Source organism: Stenella coeruleoalba, assembly GCF_951394435.1.
Source record: "Stenella coeruleoalba genome assembly, chromosome: 8".
Taxonomy (NCBI): Eukaryota; Metazoa; Chordata; class Mammalia; order Artiodactyla; family Delphinidae; genus Stenella; species Stenella coeruleoalba.
This window is the reverse complement of record NC_137154.1, coordinates 3,474,043-3,494,412: the sequence shown is the minus strand read 5'-3', so window position 1 is coordinate 3,494,412 and position 20,370 is coordinate 3,474,043. Positions and strand designations below refer to the sequence as shown.

The 20,370-nt window shown below is 58.4% G+C and overlaps 1 protein-coding gene across 6 annotated transcripts in view; it reads left to right on the top strand.

The window, feature by feature from the left end:
* The window catches only part of ANO1 (anoctamin 1), a 161,508-nt gene that overhangs the window by 127,311 nt on the left and 13,827 nt on the right, over positions 1 to 20,370 (top strand). For 3 of the 6 annotated variants that reach the window (XM_079929143.1, XM_079929141.1, XM_079929145.1), the window contains 10 exons: positions 497 to 579; positions 3,146 to 3,217; positions 5,270 to 5,347; positions 6,266 to 6,340; positions 9,680 to 9,881; positions 10,055 to 10,166; positions 11,601 to 11,658; positions 13,392 to 13,492; positions 14,051 to 14,196; positions 16,966 to 17,118. In XM_079929143.1, the coding sequence (XP_079785269.1) occupies positions 497 to 579; positions 3,146 to 3,217; positions 5,270 to 5,347; positions 6,266 to 6,340; positions 9,680 to 9,881; positions 10,055 to 10,166; positions 11,601 to 11,658; positions 13,392 to 13,492; positions 14,051 to 14,196; positions 16,966 to 17,118 (1,080 nt within the window). The remainder of the gene's footprint in view (positions 1 to 496; positions 580 to 3,145; positions 3,218 to 5,269; positions 5,348 to 6,265; positions 6,341 to 9,679; positions 9,882 to 10,054; positions 10,167 to 11,600; positions 11,659 to 13,391; positions 13,493 to 14,050; positions 14,197 to 16,965; positions 17,119 to 20,370) is intronic. The other 3 variants (XM_079929146.1, XM_079929144.1, XM_079929142.1) reach the window with 2 other exon arrangements.

Below are 20,370 nucleotides of genomic sequence, written 5' to 3'. Positions count from 1 at the left end.
AGAACAACCTTGTCTGGGACTCGGTTTCCCTGTGCCTCAGTTTCTTCAACTGTAAAGTAAGCAATAGGGACTTCCCTGGTGGTGCAGTGGATAAGACTCTGTGCTCCCAGTGTAGGGGGCCCGGGTTCGATCCCTGCCCAGGGAACTAGATCCCACAGGCAAGCTGCAACTAAGAGTTCGTATGCCACAACTAAGGAGCCGGCGAGCCGCAACTAAGGAGCCCACGTGCTGTAACTAAGGAGTCCGCCTGCTGCAACTAAGACCCAGATAAATAAATAAACCAAATAAATAAGTTTTTTTTTTTAAATGAGCAGTAGATGATCCCTGCCTCGGGGGTCAGTGGGAGAGCTGAACAGTTTAATTCATGTGAAGTTCTTCGTCCAGCACTTGTCGCCCTCACTTACCGGATGGTGCGGAAGGGGAGAATGCTTTCATGGCATCTGAGGTCGTGGGGCCTCTGAGCCCCTAACTTCCTGGCTTTCCTCCCTACCCGCAGCCGCCACCTTCATGGAGCACTGGAAGCGGAAACAGATGCGGCTCAATTACCGCTGGGACCTCACAGGCTTCGAGGAGGAGGAGGTGAGTGGGCTTGGCGCCTGCGCCCCGGCCCCCCCCCGCGTGTCCCCCCCGGCCCCCCACCCTGTTGCTTCTGGGAGGCTCACGCGGAAGCCCTGGTCCTAAAGCCCAGGCGAGGCTGCTCCCTGCCTGCCTCTCAGTTCCCATCCCTGCTGTTTGAATCCCCCGCAGTTGCCGGGGCAACCGTATGATGTCTGTTCTAGTGTTTTTGGTCTCCATGCTCACATGGACGCACCACCCAGCAGCGTGGCTGGGGACTCAGGCCAAGGCTCACCATGCTGACCTCATCCTGTCTGGGGGCAGCACCGCGGGTCTGGGGAGGCGATCACCGCCACCCATGAGCCTGAGTCCCCAGAGGCAGCCGTGAGGCTTTGCCCCGGGTGCCAAACCTACGATCCTCAGAGCCAGCTCTTGGCCTGCAGTCGGGCATGGCTGAGAAGTGGGGCAGATCCTTCGCTAATAGAGGGCAGCCACGTACTGGGCATCTGCGTGCACCAAAGAGAGGGGCATTCGGGATCGAATGGGCACCGCGATGGCGGGCGGACACCCCTCCCCGGGGTTGCTCAGGAGAAACTTTGCCACTGCCCCATCCCGAATTACCAGCTCCAGCCAGAATCCCCGTGATATGCGTGGGAATAAAAAGGAACAAGACCTCCCAAATAGCAGAGCCATTAGGTGTGGCCACAATGACCACGGCTTCATGTTATGAAATCTTTCGCTCAGTTTTTTGAAAGAGAAACTGCTCACCCATTCTCACTGTGGTGTGAAAATCTCTTCCATCATCTTTCTAAACATCCCTATTATTATATTGCCCCACACACGCACTCCCTCGAAGACTGGATCACTTTTCAGCCGAATGTGTAGCTGAGAATGCCCTGTGCAGGCTCTGTATTGTCAACAGACAAGGTGCTAGTTTGCTGGAAGAGGCACCAGCTTAGTGGAGACGAGACGGCCTCTGGGACCAGGCTGTCCTTGCACCACCCTCGCTGTGTGACCTGGGGCAAGTTGCTTAACCTTTCTGTGCCTCAGTGTCCTCACCTCTCAAACAGGGGTGGAGGAGTAGGGTTTGAGGGGGTCTCCCTGGGTCAGCAGATATAAAGCACTTCAAGCAGGGCCTGGCACCAGCAGGTGTCCCTTAACCCATCTCCCACCTCCGGGTTCAACCTCTTCCCCAGTGGGTCTCATCGTCCTGTTTCACAAATGGCGGGACCGAGGCTGATGCAAAGAGAGACACGCGGCTCCTTAGGGGCAGAGACAGGCGTGGAACTCCATCCGCCATGACAGGCCCTGGGTCGCCTGTCTGCCAGAGCGTGTTCTAAAGATTCAAATAGAATAAAAAGCAGAGTGTTGTCTTGTTATTTTGGAAGTAGATTTAGAACATCCCTTTTCATGATGTCCCTGGGGTTGGGGCAGTTCGATCCCTTGGGGACCCGTCCCGTGAACTCTTCAACCTGAGGGCTCAGACCCTAGATGGTGGGGTGGCGATCAGAGCCACTGGGCACGGGTCCCCAGTGACCCTGAATGAGTCCCCGAAAGCAAGCCTCCCACGGCTGGCCAGGGCCTCTTCTGGGGTTAATCACCCGACACGAAGGGGCCCCCTCTCCACGACATGACCCCAGGTGTCCGCTCTCGGAGCAGAAGGAAGCCCGTACCCAGTCCTCTGGCCTGTGTGTTCCTTCCCTGAGTCTAAGACAATTCAGCCCAGCACTCCCTCGGGAATTACCTAGACCATGTGACCTGCAGAAGCAGCAACACACGGTCCCCCTAAAGTAGCGTCAGCCTTTAGTGGGTCCTCCTCATGCACCCACGTCTAACTACCTTCATCCAGGTTCTTAAGTATATCATCTTTAGCAGACGTAGCCTGTTTCTTAAAAAAACAACGCAAGTAATGAAATCTTTTTGTTTTTGTTTTACGTTTCTGGTTCCCGGAAGGAGGCTGTCAAGGTTTGGAATTTTTTGTCACTCCTCTGTCTTCCGGTAGCCTGTCTCCCTGGGAGAGGGACCTTCTCACACACCTGATCCGTCTGTTTCTGCTGAGTGGTTCCCTGCAGCTCTTCCGTGGCGGGCAGGGGTCTCCGTTTCCTCCCCCACCTCTGGGTCTCTCTTAACCCCTGTTCTTCTGTTCCAGTGCCCTTCGCTGATCTGCTCTGGGCTCCCCCGAGGTCTGGTGCCTCTGGTCTGCCCCCGCTTTGCTGACACTTCCTGCCGTCTCTTCTGACCCCCACGGCTCCAGATGGGATATCCTCAGGGGCCAGTTCATGGCTGGGTGTTCAGAGTGAGTGGCCTGCAGGATGGGCTGCAGCCTGGTGCAGACTGACCTGCCTGCAGGACACAGAGCCCGATTCTGTGGCCTTCCCAGTGGGCTAGGCTTCCCCACAAGGTGGAGAATCCTGGGTGAACTGCATACAATGAGTTCTAAATTGGAAATGGTACAAACAGCCAGCTAGGAACTGGCCCCAAAGGGTGTCCAAGGGAATGTCTGGGCTGATTTTGCCATGCGCGCTCCTGTTGAGGGTCTCAAACTCACAAAATTAACAAAGGCTCCCCGCTGACTTGGTTTCTTTCGCAGGATCATCCCAGAGCCGAATATGAGGCCAGAGTTTTGGAGAAGTCTCTTAGGAAAGAATCCAAAAGCAAAGAGGTATGGTGGCCGCTGCCAGTTGGCTTTCCCAGCAGTAAAACATTCTACATGCATCAACATTTCAGACCAGGGATCGGCAAACACTGTGTAGTTGGGGGGCCGGCCCCCAGACAGGGCCAGATAGTAAATATTTTAGACCCTGCAGGCCTCTGTCATAGCAACTCACCTCTGCCATTGTAGGATAAAAACAGTCATAGACAACAGGTAAACAAATGGGTCTGGCTGTGTTCCAATAAAACTTTATTTATAAAGCAAGCAAGGGGCCGATTTGTCAAACTTGCTAGAGTAGAGACCTACCTTTTTGATCTATCCTGAGGGTGATCTCAAACTTCGGCCAACATTTCAACATCAAGAACCGAGTAGCTTTGCAGCTTTTTTGCTCTGGGTGGTCATTATGTCCAGCCCTCCAGTTCTACATTGAATGATGGTTGGAAGGGTTTGCCCAACAGGGTCCCTGAGCTGCTGGCCAGTTCCTTGTCTCACTCACAGACCGTGAGAATGAGAGAGAGAAGTGCTTTTGTGATGTTCCTGAAGCCGTCACCTTTTTTTTTTTTTTTTTATAACAAATGCCTTTCTTTTTCCTCAAAACCTCTCATTCAAATTGGCAGTCGTGTTTGCAGCCTGAATTCTCACAAACCTCTGGGGGTGCTTGGTTATTTTTTAACGGAGGTTTTTTATATGACATGGGACAAGCACAGAGCCCCGGGCCCTTGTCCACCTCTCACTGAGGCTGGAAAGTCAGGTCTTGAAGGGATGGGGAACGATTGCAGGACACTCTTCCCAGATCCCGGTGTTCTGCGTCACATCTGCACCCTCGGCCTCTGGGAGTGACCAGAGCAAACCCCTGCATCGATCTTCTCTTGTCATTGTGTCCCATGGACAGAGTTTGCTGGTACAGAGTGGCTGGGGGTCCTAATTATCAAAAGTCCCCTCTGGGGGGCAAAGTGGGTGCAGCAAAACCCCCTCTCGGGCCCCAGTTCCCGTAACAGAGCAAAAAGCCCGGCTCAGTCCTCCTGCAGCCAGAAAGCGGGTGCACTTCCCTGAACTCAGAGTCTGAGAGGGACCGAGGGTGCAGAGAAAATAACCACAAAAGCGTGAGTCCTCACCCCAAATGAGGAGACTGGCCTTTTAACTTAACACATCAGAACGCATGTCCCGAGCACGTTGCCTTCAGCGCGGCCGCCCTGTGGCCTTGAACCAAGGGCTCCAACAGCCCCCCATGGGCTGCGTCCCCTCTCCTAAAGGGAGAGGCGTGGTCGCCGCTGCTCTGAAGCCCCCAGGCCCCCATGGTGAGCCACCACAACCCGCGTGCAGTGCAGCATCCTCGCCCCCCGACAGTCCGCCCCACGGCTTTACGGTGGCCCCTCGTAGCGTGAACGTGGATGGGATTTCATTCCTTCCTAAGGAAAAAAGGGCTCAGTGGCCCGAGTCAGGGGCTCGACCAAGCCCGAGTGCCGGGCCTGGGCAGCCATGTCAGATTCCCGGTCACTGACCCGAGCTCTTTGATCACAAGAGCAACAAAGGTCGGGGTTCACTTCTGCCAGCCTCTGATGGTGACGCCAGGCCCTGAATGCCTCCGTGGGGCCACACCCTCTCTTGATTTTCCCCTCCATTTCCCTGGCTCCCAACTTTGTGGTTTTAATTTTTCCCCCAGCTATGGTACCGAATTTGTTTAGGAAAGAAAAGATGCACCCCTTCATTGCCGTGTTAGGATTCCGAGTGTGGCTTCCTTCACGTTGGCGTAAAATGCTCAGGGTCATCCTCGCCTTTGCATAAGATGCACCGTCTGAATTACGGCCACCGTCTGGTGAGAGGGGCCCCGTGGAGCCCACCGAGCTTCCAGGCTGGAGTTTTCATTTCCATTACCTTTGTGGCAGCCTTTCTTTTAGAATGTGGGTCTCTGCCATCTCTGATGGGTTTAAGATGCCCAGAGCCTGAATCAGCCCCAGCCACCGGCACAGCCAAGGATGTGCTGGCTGCCCAGGGGGCCGATGGGAGCCTGGGTGGCGGTCTCACCCCACGGTGCTCTCTTGTTTCCTCCACCCGCCCCAGAAGCGCCGGCACCTTCCAGAGGAGCCAGCAAACAAATGGAGGCAGAGGGTTAAGACAGCCATGGCGGGGGTGAAACTGGTACATGTCGCGTCGGGCCGTCGCGAGGCTTGAGTGTTTGCAGATGACCGAAGTCCACTGTGTTTTCCTCAACCGACTCTGACTGCTGTATTATCCTTTTAACATTCACACCCACGTTGCTTTGCCTTCCTTCGGGACCCACGGGCTGTGGCGTGTGTTGAGGTGTCTCTGCATGGCTGTGGTGGGTTTGTGGGGGGAGCTCGGCTGTCTCTGGAGCTTGTGAAGCGTGCCTGTCACAGCTGCCTGCCAGTGGCCCCTGGTCTCATTAACACGCATGCCACCTGCCCTGGAACGCGTGGCCTCGGGTGTCATGCCTGCCAGCATTCTTTGACCTCGTCCATGCATTTTTCCCGTTCAAAATCCACCCCATTCTTGAAACATCCCAGGTTAGCAACGAGCGTCCACTTCAGGTCCCTCCAGACCCTGCTGTCCCTGTGCCAGAGCCTTCGGACCACGTGTCCCCGCTCTCCGCCGTTGCTACGTGGCGGGCAGCGTTTGAACTTAGAGCGCTGGTGGCTTGTTTCAACTTGCTCTGCAAAGGAAAATTACTATTATGGTCTGGGTGGCGAAGGAAAACAGCTTAGATCTTCTGGCCTTGGAAATGAGACCTTCAGCCACGAAAAGGAGTCCAGGCTTCTCCCAGACGGGGGTCTGATCATCCAATTTAGAAAAGCCTCTGGCACCATCACGCCCCGTACACAGAGGACTCACTTTTTTAGACAACTATTATTTCTATCATTTCGTAGCAGCATTTCATCGGAATAAGGCCCCGGATGCCAGATGTTTGCATTCGCTCATCATCATTTTTTTTAACCGTGTTTCTGTTGTCCAAGTTGTTCACTCCCATACATATGTGCACACACACATCTTTCCGCTGGGATGGTCCCCACCGCTGACCCAGCCCTGTTCATGTTGCAGACAGACAAGGTGAAGCTGACCTGGAAAGACCGGTTCCCAGCCTACTTCACCAATTTGGTCTCCATCATCTTCATGGTGAGCTCTGGGAGGTAAAGGAGGGAGGTGTACCAAGGTGTGCGGTGCTCACCTGGATGGGGCCAGCCATCCTCGTGGCAGTTGTGTTCATCCCAGGCTAGGCAGGGTGGTGGGGGGATTCCACCAGCCCCCTAAACTGGGGAGGGGCCAGGGTTCTGCAGTGACCCCCAGGGGGCTTCCCAAGCCCTGGGGCCCGTGCGGTGGTTCCCTTTGGTCCCTGACACACATCTTTCGTTCTGAGAGTGACGCATATAAGTAACTAGTCATTCAAACCTAGGAGTTCGCAGGTATTATTTAAGACAAAACGGAGGGCTTTTGAAGAAAACCAGTAAGTGAAGAACACACAGGACAAAAATCAGGACGATGCCACTCAGGTGACGGAGGGCCGGTGACGCCAGGTTCATCCGGACACTGCTGATTTGAATGAATTGCCAACACTGTGACCGGCTCTATTAGGGACTTTTAATCCCCAGTTAATTGGGCTGCATCCCTGGAAGGCCTCAGACCCATGCTAGCCGTGCTTTCATTCCCCCCACAATGGGTCAGGGCCACCTGTGGTCACTGTAGCGATGACCTTGCTATCAAGGTCATCCGCATGGCCGCTGTGTACCAAGGGCTGGGCTGTGCCCAGTGGCCTGAGGGCCTCACACCTGCCTGTCCCCCTCCTGCTGCTGAGGAAATGGAGGCCAGAGGTCTCACCCCCTCCCCAGGCCAGAGGCCAGGCAGACAGTCTGCCCTGAGACACCCCCCGCCCTTCCGTATGAACTTGGAGACACACAGGTGGGCTTGCCTTGGTCTTCCACTGGGGGTGGCATCTGAGGCCCCCTAACCTGAATAGTTGGAAGCAGAGGGAGGACTCCGTTTCCCCTAACACTCTCTCACACGGCAAGAAGGACCTCTCTGAGGTAAAGAAATGTGTGGTGGGGACCCCCAAGACCACAGATTGGGAGCCACTGGGGGGTGGGGGGAGGGCCGTTGGGCTGTCAGGATGACTGGGTGGCAGTGGGCCCAGCCGTGTTTTGAGGGTCCTGGAGCACACTCCCCAAATAGCACAGGAGTGCTGGCGGGGTGATGTAGGATGACGTGGTCCCTGCCTGGAGCATCCACGGGGCTCACCCGACGGGGGACGGGGTGCGGGAAATGGAAGACTGAGACACCAAGGCTCAGCCCCTCCTGGCAGAGAAGAAGCGATGTCAGCACAAAAGGTCCAGCGAGGGCGTGACAGGAGGTGGGAGGCTGTGGGCCCTTCTGCGCCACGGCAAGTTCGGGCAAGAGCCCTCATGGTACGGGTCACTTCCTTGAATAGTCTTCAGGGGGTTTTGAGTTTCTCTCGTAATAAGGATCAAGATGGTGGGCAGTGGAGGGCTGGTCCGGCACCTCCGTCAGGTTTCTCTGGCCTTCTGCACACCTGTCCTGTGCCTGTGTCCCTCTTGGTCACAACATGGCTGCCCCACCTCCAATATCACCTCCACTTTCCAGGCAGGAGGAAGGGGAAAGAGACAGAGGCCAGCGGAGGCAGCCCCTCTTTGAATGTGCTTTCCCAGAAGGCCTGCCCACACCTCTGCTTGCACCTGGCCCCCCCTGTCTGCAGAGAGGCGGGGAAATGGGCACATTGTCACTGCCGCAAAGGTGGGACAGCGGGTTAGGGAACTGGCTGGCCCTTGAGGTCCTGGGGACCCCATCACCGATGAACCGGTTTTGTCCTGCACTCGGGAGCTTCGTTCTCCGAAAAAATAGCAGTCGAGCACCTACAAGGTGCCCCCGTGCTCCGACCCTGGAGATGCTCGTATGAACACAGTGGCCAAACCCTGGCCCTCACAGCCCTTTCCTTCCAGAGGGGGCATTGCACCCAGGAGGGGACACAGCTATAGAGCTTGTCATGGGGGTACACCGGCCCTCTGACAGGGAAAGGCCGGTGCACCCCCATGACACCTTGCTGAGTCACCCTGCAGGCCTGGCGCCCGTCCGCACCTCCACACGCAGGCAGGAGGGACGTTCCAGAGCCCAGGGCGGTGCCTTCCCCTGGGAGGGGCCTCTTGGCAGGAGCGAGAGATTTTCCCAGGAAAGCCTGCATTCCAGGAGCTGGGAGCTAGCAGCTGGCGGGGAGAGGTACCCACACCTCACCACAGGGCCCCCCCACTTCATCGGGACATTCCCCGGGCATGTGTGGTCACCGTTCAGTCGCCCGCAGATATGGACAGCTACAGAGTTACTGGCCCGAAATTTACAGTAAGAGCTTCCTGGGAGATGCCCGTCGCTGTGGCCTCCCTCGGGGGTGAAGCAGCCACAGCCCTTCCAAGCTGCAATCAGAGGCACACAGCATGGCTCAGTGCCCCTCCAGGGCTGTCCCGGGAGCCTCGAGGGGCCGTTCTGGCAGGGCTGGGCCGCCCTGCACAGCCTCAGCGGGAGTGGCATGCCCAGGACCCTGGACACACAGAGGGTGCCGTGTAGTCGGGCTCGGGTGACAGCCCTGCACAGCTGCCCGCCATTCAGTGTCCCCTCGGCACTGGGATTCGCAGGCATCCTCACTGTTAGGACAGGACAGAGTGAGGACAAGGTCTTCCAGGGCGAGTCAGGGCCTTGGAGGGTAAGGAAGACGAGCCCAGGCAGACACACGGCTCCACACAGAACAGACTTTTCATCCTAGCTTAGCCCGGCCTCTCAAGCGACCGCCAGTCCAAGTTTTAGGGAATGTTCTGGTCCCACAGTGGTTTGGGCAAGATGAGGGTCTCGTTCCCAGGGACAAGCCGAAGGGTGTGGGTGGCTCCTGGCGAGGTTGGGAGAAGGGACCCCATCCGTCTGTCCCAGCCAGGCCTGCAGCGTTGCCGGTGGGACCAGACCACGCCCCACCCACCTCTTGCAATAGCATGGAGAACGTCACTGTTTCCACTCAGGGTCATCCAGGCTGGGGGGAAGCCCCCCCTGTAGTCAGCCTGTCGTCACACAAGCCAGGCAGCTTCTGGGTTTGCAGCGACCCTAAGTCGTGTCGGGGACAGTGGGCGAGACGTCACAATGCCCCATAGCGAGTGGCAGAGCCTTGCCCTCCAAGCTTGGTAGGCACACCTGGAAAATCCCAGTTCACGCGCTGGGTGACCTGGCCTGCTGCCGCAACCTCTCTGAACATGTCTCCTCTTCTATAAAACAGAACCTAGCCACTCATTCATCTGTGAAGTGAGCACCCATAAAGCCCATGGCATTTGGTGGGTGACAAGAAACACCCATCTTGGTTTTGCAGCGGAAGTGCTCCTGGGTGGGGGGACAGCTGGGCCCAGGGAGCCGGGGGAGGTTCCGATGGGCCCAAGGGGACCCAGCCAAGAGCATCCCCTCCTCCCTCCGCAGATCGCAGTGACCTTCGCCATCGTCCTCGGCGTCATCATCTACAGAATCTCTACGGCCGCCGCCTTAGCCATGAACTCCTCCCCCTCCGTGCGGTCCAACATCCGGGTCACTGTCACGGCCACGGCGGTCATCATCAACTTGGTGGTCATCATCCTCCTGGACGAGGTGTACGGCTGCATAGCCAGGTGGCTCACCAAGATCGGTGAGTGCCCCGGCCAAGCCCTGGAGCCAGGCGGCCCCAGGTCGCCTCCCTCCGGCTGTGGGGCCTTGGGCTTGTCACTCACCCTCTCTGAGCCTCACTGCTGTGACAGCTGAGGGAAGTGGTCAGCCTGGCCCGGAGCAGTGGCTCAGCAGCGCGTGTCTCACTCCTTCTAGAGGTTCCAAAGACGGAGAAGAGCTTCGAGGAGAGGCTGATCTTCAAGGCTTTCCTGCTGAAGTTCGTGAATTCCTACACCCCCATCTTTTACGTGGCATTCTTCAAAGGCCGGTAGGGGCTTCTTCAGTGACTGAAACACACTGCTTTTCCGCAGTCCAGTAGAAGGCTCCCCTCCCTCATCTCTCTTCAGGTGGGAGGCACCTGGGCCCAGCGCAGAGCAGTCAGTGTGGCTCCCACTGCCGCCGAGTTTGGGGAGAGGCCTGGCTCCCGCTGGGCCCCCAGGGAGCAGGGTCCCCTGGGAAGCAGGGACCCTAGACGTTGGGGACGCCAGGCAGCAGGGACCCTGGGAAGCAGGAACCCTAGACATCGGGGAGCCCAGGGGATAAGGACCCTGGGAAGCAGGGACCCCAGGGAACAGGGACCCCAAGCAGCAGGGACCCGGGAAGCAGGGACCCTAGACATTGAGGAGCTCAGGGAACAGAACCCTGGGAAGCAGGGATCCCGGGGGCAAGCTCCAGGGGTTCCCCCAGCATGGGGGATGAGGGCTGCAGGAGCTCCAGGGTTCCCCCAGTGCGGGGGGTGAGGGCTGCAGGAGAAGATATGGGAAGGGCAGCCGCTGGTGTTCCAGGGGTTCCCCCAGCGCAGGGGGTGAGGGCTGCAGGGGAAGATATGGGAAGGGCAGCTGCTGGTGTTCCAGGGGTTCCCCCAGGGCGGGGGATGAGGGCTGCAGGAGCTCCAGGGGTTCCCCCAGCGCGGGGGATGAGGGCTGCAGGGGAAGATATGGGAAGGGCAGCCGCTGGTGTTCCAGGGGTTCCCCCAGCGCGGGGGATGAGGGCTGCAGGGGAAGATATGGGAAGGGCAGCCGCTGGTGTTCCAGGCTGGTGGGGTGTGAACCCCATGCCCTGACCCTCTGGAGCCGTCCTGGGTTTATCGGGGCCTGTGGCCCACCCACCAAGACTCCCCACCACCCCTCCGCCTAGACGCTGGCAGGGCTGATCCCAGAACCCCTTCCGAAGTCACCTTCCTTGGCATGATGTGATTTATAAGTACCACTCCACCCTGGGGTCCTGGAGCTGGGCCGAGGTGCCCAGGCCCCGCTGAGAGCACCCACATCGGAGCAGGCTCTCAGAGGCCCCCTACTCCCTCATCCCATAGGAGGCTGAGAGGCGGCCTCAGGGACCACCTGCACCCCAGCCGGTCCACAGTCCCCAGCGTGGTTCCGTGACCCTGCCATGGCGGGTAGCGCCCTCTGCCCTTAGGCTGCTGTACCTTCTTCCCTTCCTGGGCTCCTCCCCTCTATCTGCCCTTCAGCCTCTTGGTTTCCTGTTGCAGCTGTGTTTTCTTACCCACCTGTTGGTTTGGGAATCACATGTTCGACCAACAGAAAACCCCTGTGGTTGATTCTTAGTCAGTGACACGGGCGGAGGGAAGAGCCTGTGAGACACCGGAGGCTCTGACCTGGGGAATCATGACACGGCCCAGTCCCCACCTGGGGGTCTCCCCGAGCCCGCTCTCCCCTCTCTGAATGACCCCCAATTGTTGCAGGTTTGTCGGACGCCCAGGCGACTACGTGTACATTTTCCGTTCTTTCCGGATGGAAGAGGTAACGAGATCGTACGCGCTGCTCCGCTTTCTTGGTTCCGTCCTCACAGCAAACCTGACGGTTCCCTGCCCTGAGAGACCCCTGCTCTGTTCTCCAGCTGCAGGGATGGGGCTTCGAGCTCCTTTGGCCTGTCCATGTAGGATTACCCTAAAAGGAGAACGTCTCTTCAGGGTCATGGAAGCCAAAAAGTTACACCCGCTTTTTTTTTTTTTTTTTCTTTTTCTGTAAGACCTTGAATGTTTTTCTCTTTGTTAAGATGAATTAGTGAGGCAAAAACAGGACTCAGCTACGCTTCCTTTTCTTTAACATTGAAATGCCCACCTCTCTCCCCGCCAAGCGGCATGCTGGTGACCTTGGGCTTCTGCTCAGCGATTCCGGCCACTCCAGGTCTGGTGAGTCGTCCAGTTGCCTTCTGCCGCTGAGTCCTGGCCCCCAGACTTGCTCCGTCAGCTCCGTCAGACCAAGCCAGGCTTCAGGTCTCCGGGAAACCAGTCCAAATTTCCAACTTCCAGAATAATTCAGCATATCGGAAAAGAAGGCTCTTTTTTATCAGGGTCTTCTTGATAAAGATTCTGTGAAACAGGGTGGGGAGGATTGGGGTGGGCTTCAGGTACAGGGTCATCTGGCTGCCTGGGGCACAGTCTAGAAGTTCAGCCACCTAAATGCCGACCCCTGGACATCCCAGGACATAGGCCTCCTCCGCAGTGAGGGATGTTTGCAAGAAGCCCACGACGTGCTGCCCCGCTATACAACACATCATTTACATAGCTGACACCCTGTTAAGAGCTTTAATGGTTGGAGAAGTTGGGGAAATGCCTTTGTGGAGTAGAATAAAGCGGAGGACGTCTTTGTTTTTTTTTAATGAGATTGATGGCTGTCCCAGATAAATTCTTTGGTAATGGTATATAAAGTTTTGCTCAGGACTCAGAGAGGAGTGAGCTGTGCCCCAGAGTGTCACCCAGTGTCCCTTGAGTTCCCTTCACTTGGACAAGTTAAGCTTCTGACAGCCTGCCCGGCCCCCGGTACAAACCCACAGGGCATTAGGCCTCCGAGGGGTGGCCGGCTCCCTCACCCCGCGGCTGCCCAGCTGCACGGCCCTAGCCTGCGTGGCCCTGGGGCAGGAGCAGCCCTGAGACCCAGCCCCGCCGCTGCCTACTCCCTGGCAGTGTGCTCCGCTCTGAGCCTTGCTGCAGCCCCGAGAGCCTGTTGGCCGGGTTGTACTCGCTTCCCGGAGCTGCTGTGACAAGATACCACAGACCGGGTCGCTTAAAACAGCAGCGATTTATTCTCTTATGGGTCCAGAGGCCAGAAGTCCAAACTCAAGGTGTCCGCAGGGCTACGCTCGCTCCGAAGGTTCCAGGGAGGGTTCCTCCAGGCCTCTCTCCCAGCTCTGGCGGCCGCGGGCGATCCTTGGCCTCGCCCTGCGCATCGATGGGCCTCTCCAATCTCTGCCTCGTCTTCACGGGGCCTCCTCCCCTCAGTGTGCCTGTGTGTGTTTCCTCCTCTTATCAGGACACCGGCAATCGGAGCAGGGTCCGCCCTATGCCAGCGCGACCTCATCTTAACTCGGTCACATCTGCAAAGACCCTATTTCCAAATAAGGTTCCATTCCAAGGTTCCGGGGGTTCGATGTGGAGGACACGAGGGCCGACCTCCCCTCGCTGGGAGCTGGGGTGGTCTCTCCCGGTAGGCGGGGCGGGGGCGGGGGCTGACGCCCGTTCTCTGTGCCGCAGTGCGCCCCGGGGGGCTGCCTGATGGAGCTGTGTATCCAGCTGAGCATCATTATGCTGGGGAAGCAGCTGATTCAGAACAACCTGTTTGAGATCGGCATCCCGTGAGTAGCATCCGCTTCAGGTCACGGCGGAGCAAGGGGGAGATCGGGGCCTTGGGGCGCTCGGGAGGCCCTTGCAGTAGTCTGGGTGACACGGGGCCTGGACCAGGGTGGGGGCGCCGGAAACAGGGAGGTGGTGAGGACACGGGAGGAAGATGGGCAGTAGCCACCCCTAGTGGACGAGGCCAGGGACGAGGCCAGGATGACCCCTGCTCCCAACTGGCTGAGGATGCAGGATACCCACAGGTGGCCCCAAACCCACGTGCCAGCCTCCATGGTCCAAGGCAGCCAAGTCTGCTTGGGGCCGGCCAGACCCCTGACACCTGAGGGGCCCTCCCTGGCCTCCGTTTCCTCATGTCACAAACGGAGCAGTGATGCTTGCCCCCTGCCCCTGGGGAAAACGGCAAAGGAAATCATCAACAGAGGGGTCATCGCCAAGATGTTAGTTCAGGACTGAGAACGCGCGAGGGCTCAGAGAATTGGAAAAACAGCTTGGAGGCGCCAGACCCCCGAGCCCACCTCCCTGGAAACCCAACCGAGGTGACGTCGTGTGTCTTTCAGGAAAATGAAGAAGTTCATCCGTTACCTGAGGCTGAGGCACCAGAGCCCCTCTGACCACGACGAGTACGTGAAGAAGAAGCAGCGGTACGAGGTGGATTACACGCTGGAGCCCTTCGCGGGCCTCACCCCGGAGTACATGGAGATGAGTAAGTGACGGGAGAATCCTGTCCTGGGAGACGGGGCAGGACGGAAAAGGGCCAGCTGGCCGCCGGGGGCTCGCTGCGGTCCCTGCACGGAGCGGGACACACCCAGGACTCAGCCGTGTCACCTGCAGCTGTGCCGCTGGATGGGAGGATGCCCAGAGGCGGCACATGACTCCCAGGAGTGGGGCGAGAGAGAGAGGGGACAGGCCAGGTGTGGCCTGCGTGGCAGCCACCTGGAGCCTCCCCGACCCCACCTCCGACCTCTCCCTCCACTTGGGCCACGCTGGCCTCCTTGCTGTTACCCAAACTCACAGAGGTCACTCCTGCCAAGGGGCCTTTGCGCTGGCTGTGCCCTGCCCGTAACGCTTTCCCCTGGTATGAGCGTCACTCCCTCTCTCCCTTCCTGCAGGGCTCTGCTCAGAATGTCCCCCACCAGAGGGTCTTCCCCACCGCAGGGTTTAAAAGGGGCAGCCTCTCCCCCTGCTTTCTGGTTCTCACCACAGCTGATATCTTTAGCCCCCAACCCTTTCTCACTCCTCCACCATCTGCCTCTCCCGTAGAATCAAAGCCCCATGAAAGCAGGTCTTTTTTCTTCACTGCTGTACCCCCTGCCCCTAGCACAGGTCCAGGTATACAGTGGGTGCTCAATGTGTGCTCCCTGAATGAATGGATGAGTGAAGGCTGACACTTACGCACGGGGTCCCAGTGTCGTGCCCCCTAACCGCCATGGACAGCTTATCTTAAATGCTGGGGGACTTCCCTGGCGGTCCAGTGGTTAAGACTCTGGGCTTCCACAGCCGGCGCCCCGGGTTTGATCCCTGGCCGGAGAACTAAGATTCCTCAAGCCTCACAGTGCAGCAAAAAAAAAAAAATTTAATGCTGGTTCCCAGGCCCAATCCTGGTCTGCACGGAGTGGGACCCAGGACTCTGCGTTTTAACAGGCACCTGGGCAAACCAGCCAGGGACTGGTCTGCAGGGTGGGCTGGTCAGGGGTGGGGTGGCCTTGGGTTTCAGGAGCGGTTCTGTTTAATTGTACCGTGGGTGCGTCCCTCCCTCTGTTGGCAGAGTTGGTCCCAGTAAGTCACTCCCAGCTTCCCGGACGCCAGTGCCGTAACACTCTGAGACTTAAGACAAGGAGATGGTGTGGCGTCTGGGTGACATCGTCCCGGAATCAAATCCAGGCTGAACCGGAGGCAGACGGGCAGCTCCCCGCCCTGCGGGTGCCGCCTCCCCAGGCCTGCCCTCTGCCCGGCTGTTAATGCTCATCGTGGGGCCTGGGAGGAGGGTCTCCACTGCCTGACCCCGTGGGCGGACGGACACCGAGAACAGCAGCCTATGATCCGCTGAGAGACTGCAGTCGGTCGTTTCCCCAGATTTTAACTTTTTTTTAAGTTTATTTATTTATTTTTTTTTGGCTGCGTTGGGTCTTCGTTGCTGCGCGCAGGCTTTCTCTAGTTGCGGCGAGCGGGTGCTTCTCTTGTGGAACACCGGCTCTAGACGTGCGGGCTTCAGTAGTTGCAGCGCGTGGGCTTAGTAGTTGTGGCGCACGGGCTTAGCTGCTCCGCGGCATGTGGGATCTTCCCGGACCAGGGCTCGAACCCATGTCCCCCGCATTGGCAGGCGGATTCTTAACCGCCTGGGAATGCCACCAGGGAAGTCCCCAGATTTTAATCTTTATGGTGGCTGGAGAGTCCTGGATCCTCTGGGGTTTAGTGAAATGAAATTCCTGGGGGAGGCGCCTCCGGCCCCCCCACGGAGCAGCCACCCTGTGCCTGGCGTCTCCTCCAGGCCGACTCGGGCTGGGATGGGGTAGGTGGAAGAAAAGGCCCAGTGGGCAGGACCCAGCCGCGTCTCCTGCTGCTCTCCCCACTGCTGTCCCTGCAAGGGGAGGCAGTGTCACTCGGGAGTCGGGGAACCCGCAGCCTCGGGGCTCAGCAGCCCCCTGGCCCCAACGCCGAGCTTATCCAGTGGCCTCCATCCCGTCCATCATCTCCAGAGCCTTCAGGCGAGGCCAGCATGCACAGAAGCATCGCGCGGAGCCCCCGTGGGGCACGTGAGGGGCCAGGGACGTGGCTCTGGGACAAGGGATCACACAGAGCCTCCAGGCACCCCGCCGCGCTAACAGTGGTCACGCTCAGCCCGCTGGGCCCGGGGCCACATTCTGCCGGCTTCCCTGTTTCCCGCCTGGCACCGAGCGCCCTTGGGCGAGGTCCAGCTGTGCAGTCCCTGAGCCAGCTTCCTCCACTCACTTCCGTTCAGCACCCTCTCCCCGACCTGCCCCGCCGGCCCATGATGAGCAGAAGGAGGGACAGTGAGGGAGGGAGGCAGAGGGGCGAGATTGTCCAGACAGTGGGCGGCGGTCCCCGACCGGCTCCCCGGGGCCCGACGGAGGGGGGCACTGGGGGCTGTTGGAGACGCAGTGATGCTCGCGGGCCCGCCAGGTCCTAGGAAGCACGAGGGCACCGTCCCGGCCCGCACACAGGGTGACTGAGGCTGGGCCTTTGTGCTCACGGGCACCTTTTTCCCGTAACTGGTGATTTTTAAGATCAGACATATGATAAGTGAGTACACGGCCTTTATTCAAGAGACAAGACTCAGGTCCAGAGCAAAACTTGGAACCTTGCCCACAGCTCCCTCCCGGCCTGGGCGTGTCCGAGATCCCCTCTTACACATGGGAGGCAGGGCCCATCCGACCCGGGGGCGTGGGGCGGGGGTCCTGCCATCCCGGGACAGGGACAGTGCATGCTGACCGCCGTCCCCTCCTCTCTGCAGTCATCCAGTTCGGCTTTGTCACCCTGTTCGTTGCGTCCTTCCCGCTGGCCCCACTCTTTGCGCTGCTGAACAACATCATTGAGATACGCCTGGACGCCAAGAAGTTCATCACCGAGCTCCGAAGGCCGGTGGCCGTCAGAGCCAAGGACATCGGTGAGTGCCCTGGGCGCTGGGGTTGGAGGACATACTGGGCTTTGGGAAGCTCCCCGGAAGCCAGAGGCAGAGCTAGCAAAGTGGGGTCCCGGGCTCCTCACTGCACCTGCCCTGGGGACAGGGTCAGAGATGGGGCGGGGGGTGAGGATGCAGGGCCTCCAGGCCCCTCTCCACCCCACCCCGAACTGCCAACTCCTGAGATGTGTGGGCTGCGGAGAACACTTGGGAAGGAGCTCGTGGCTCGGATATCAGAGCTGCTCCCCGGTGTGCTGCTCCAGGAGGCCCACAAGGTACATTCCCTCTGGTGGCCCTCAGCACCCCTGCCCCTCCCCGGCTGTCTGCGTGGCCCCAGAGCACAGAGCCAGACCAGCTCATAGTAGCTGCTCAGCAGTGCCTTCCTACAGAGGGTATCGTTTAGTCATTTAACGTTCACAGAAGAGTAAAGGAAGGAGGGAGCCCCCTCCCAGCAATGAAGGAAGAGCATCGTGTCACCTGCCTGTTGGGTCAGGGCCGAGAGCAGCCTGGGCTTTTTAACCCCGAGTCACTAAGGCGCTCCTCATCCACGTGGAAGAGGGGCTTGGGGTTGGGGGACGTTTAACACCAGCATAAGGACTAACTTTCGAATAGTCAAAGGTGTCAAAAGTGGAACCGACATCCTTGTGGAGTGGTGAGCTCCCCGTCACCAGAGGCATTTAAGCATATGTGGGTGCCCGTCTGTCCAGGAGTGGAGGGATCTAGTAGGCAGGGCTCAGAGCCCCATGCACGCCTTTGCCACAGCTAGCCCCCACCAGCAAGGACGATTCTCATCGTATCTTAAAGGGAATCAACTTAATCCAGAACCCAATTTTCAGGGTGAAAACAAAAAAGTCTTTATTGGGATTTTATCTTGAAATGAGATGGAAAATTGCAAAATATATTTGTTTTATCTCCTATTGAACACAATTTTAGTTACAACAGCACCTGTGCTAGTTCTGTGCTGGTTCCTAGAACAAACAAGATTGAATTGTGTGTTAGGGATGTTATCTGTCATTTTACCAAAATAAGGTTTGCACACCAGCGAGATAGATCTTTGGGTTGGGCTTTTTTTTTTAAATAAATTTATTTATTTTTATTTATTTTTTGCTACGTTGGGTCTTCGTTGCTGCGCACGGGCTTTCTCTAGGTGTGGCGAGCGGGGGCTACTCTTCGTTGCGGTGCACGGGTTGCTCATCGTGGTGGCTTTTCTTGTTGCAGAGCACAGGCTCTAGGTGTGCAGGCTCAGTAGTTGTGGCTCGCGGGCTCCAGAGCACAGGCTCTGTAGTTGTGGCGCACAGGGTTAGTTGCTCCGCGGCACGTGGGATCTTCCCGGACCAGGGCTCGAACCCGTGTGCCCTGCATTGGCAGGCGGATTCTTAACCACTGCGCCACCAGAGAAGTCTGGGTTGGGCTTTTGTAGCCCAAATATAATCTTGCAAAAATGCAGGGGCTTCGTCACTCCTTCCAAAACCTTCTCTCGCCCTTGGCATTGGGTCGCCCTTGTTGAAAACGCCCCTGAGACCATTGCATCCCCAGCCAGGGGCTCCTTGGCCCGTGCTGGGCCCCATGGTGCGGCCCCCACCCGCTGATGATGCCAGGCCCACTGATTCTCCACCATCCACCCCCGCCCCCCGAGAAGCCTGGAGTCCGGCTTTACACGGTGCAGCCTCTCGGGTTGAACCGGATGCAATCGCCGTTCTCACGATTCAGACGCGCTCAGATATCGGTGATTTCACCTGGTTCACGTTTGTGCTCTGGGCTCCGTGATGTCACCTGCCGGCCCCAGGCTTAGAGAGGGTCCAGGCACGCTCGCTGCTCCACCAGGAGGGACGTCTAAGCCCAGCTGCAGTACAGAGGTCATCGCCCTGTGTTTTGACACTTTAGTCTCTCCTTCCTATCTGGACGACCCAGACAGTCAGCAAAGACCCGGCAAACAGATGTCCTCCGTCCTAGACTTCGTTTATGATTTTAAAGGATTTTAAGGCCTCAGAACTCACTGGCCCTGTGAAGTCCCTTCTGGCTCCCTGATTCTGCCTCATCTGTGGCCTTGGAGCGAGCCTTCGCTCCTCACACCACACCCCTACGTAGCCGGGAGGGCCGTGGCCACAGGGCCGTGGGGGGACAGCAGTCCAAAGCAGTGGGTTTGCTGCTGCACTGAGTCAGAGCCCGGCTCACGTTTCCATGAACGGCCGGAGAGTAAACGTTTTTGTCTCTGTGGACTGAAGTGATGTGCAGAATTCTCACCGAAAGGCTAAGTTTCTCACGCTTTTTTCACTCACACTTGAAAATGCAAGAGCTATATTCTTTTCTCGTGGGTCATCCAACAACACCAGCCATGCACTGATTTGGGCCACAGGCCGTGTTTGCAAATCCCCGCCTCGAGATCAAGGTGACGCGGAACCCAGGGCTCTCGGAAGCGTACCCCGCCCTGCTCTGAGGACGACCCCAGAGAGCTGTGCCTGACATTGAACTTTCTCTGGGGCTTTCAGCTGTTGAGTCCCCCCAGGAGCCTCGTGGGGAAGCTGGGGCAAATCCTCGGTCCCATTTTCCAGATGGGGAGACTGAGGCCAGGTGGTTAGCGGAGCTGAACTGGAAGTGGAGCGCTCAAGCCCTCGGCCCCTCCCGGCACACCTCCGTGAGGTGCACGCCTGAGGCCTGCATGGGGCAGACGGTCATCCCACCAGGCGCTCCCTGGACAGTCCTTGGGAATCCTGAGCCCATGCCCAGCGGCCGTGAAGAAAAGCGCGTCGCCTCCCGCCACTTGTTGCTTACAAAGGCCCGATTCTCAGGCGCCCGGAGGCCCCAGGCGTGTCCACGGCGGCCAGAGTTTGCTTTGGCATCTGTGCCTGGCAGAGCCGTGGCCGTGTCCTGTAGCAGCACCCAGAGCCTGCAGCCCCCCAGGGTGGAAGGGAGCACCAGGGCGCCACGCTGCCACCGGCCCTCCGCGGCCCTGGTGGGCGTTGTCGTTCCCACCACGAGCAGGGCTTGGATCGTATCCTCAGGGTTTCTGATCGCGGCTCCTCGATCATTCCCAGTCCTTACGGACTGGCTGCTCCCTTCCTGGTTCCTGCCTGGTCAGCTGGAGCATAATCTGGGTTTGTTTATGGCCTCCTCCACGGTAACCTTTCCTTGAAGAGGCTTTTGTATTCCTCCTGTGATCCGTGCAGGGCCCTGAGGGGACAGAGGGCCCCAGTGGCCCCCATGACCTGCACCCACGGCGCCAGGGGTGTCTGGAGG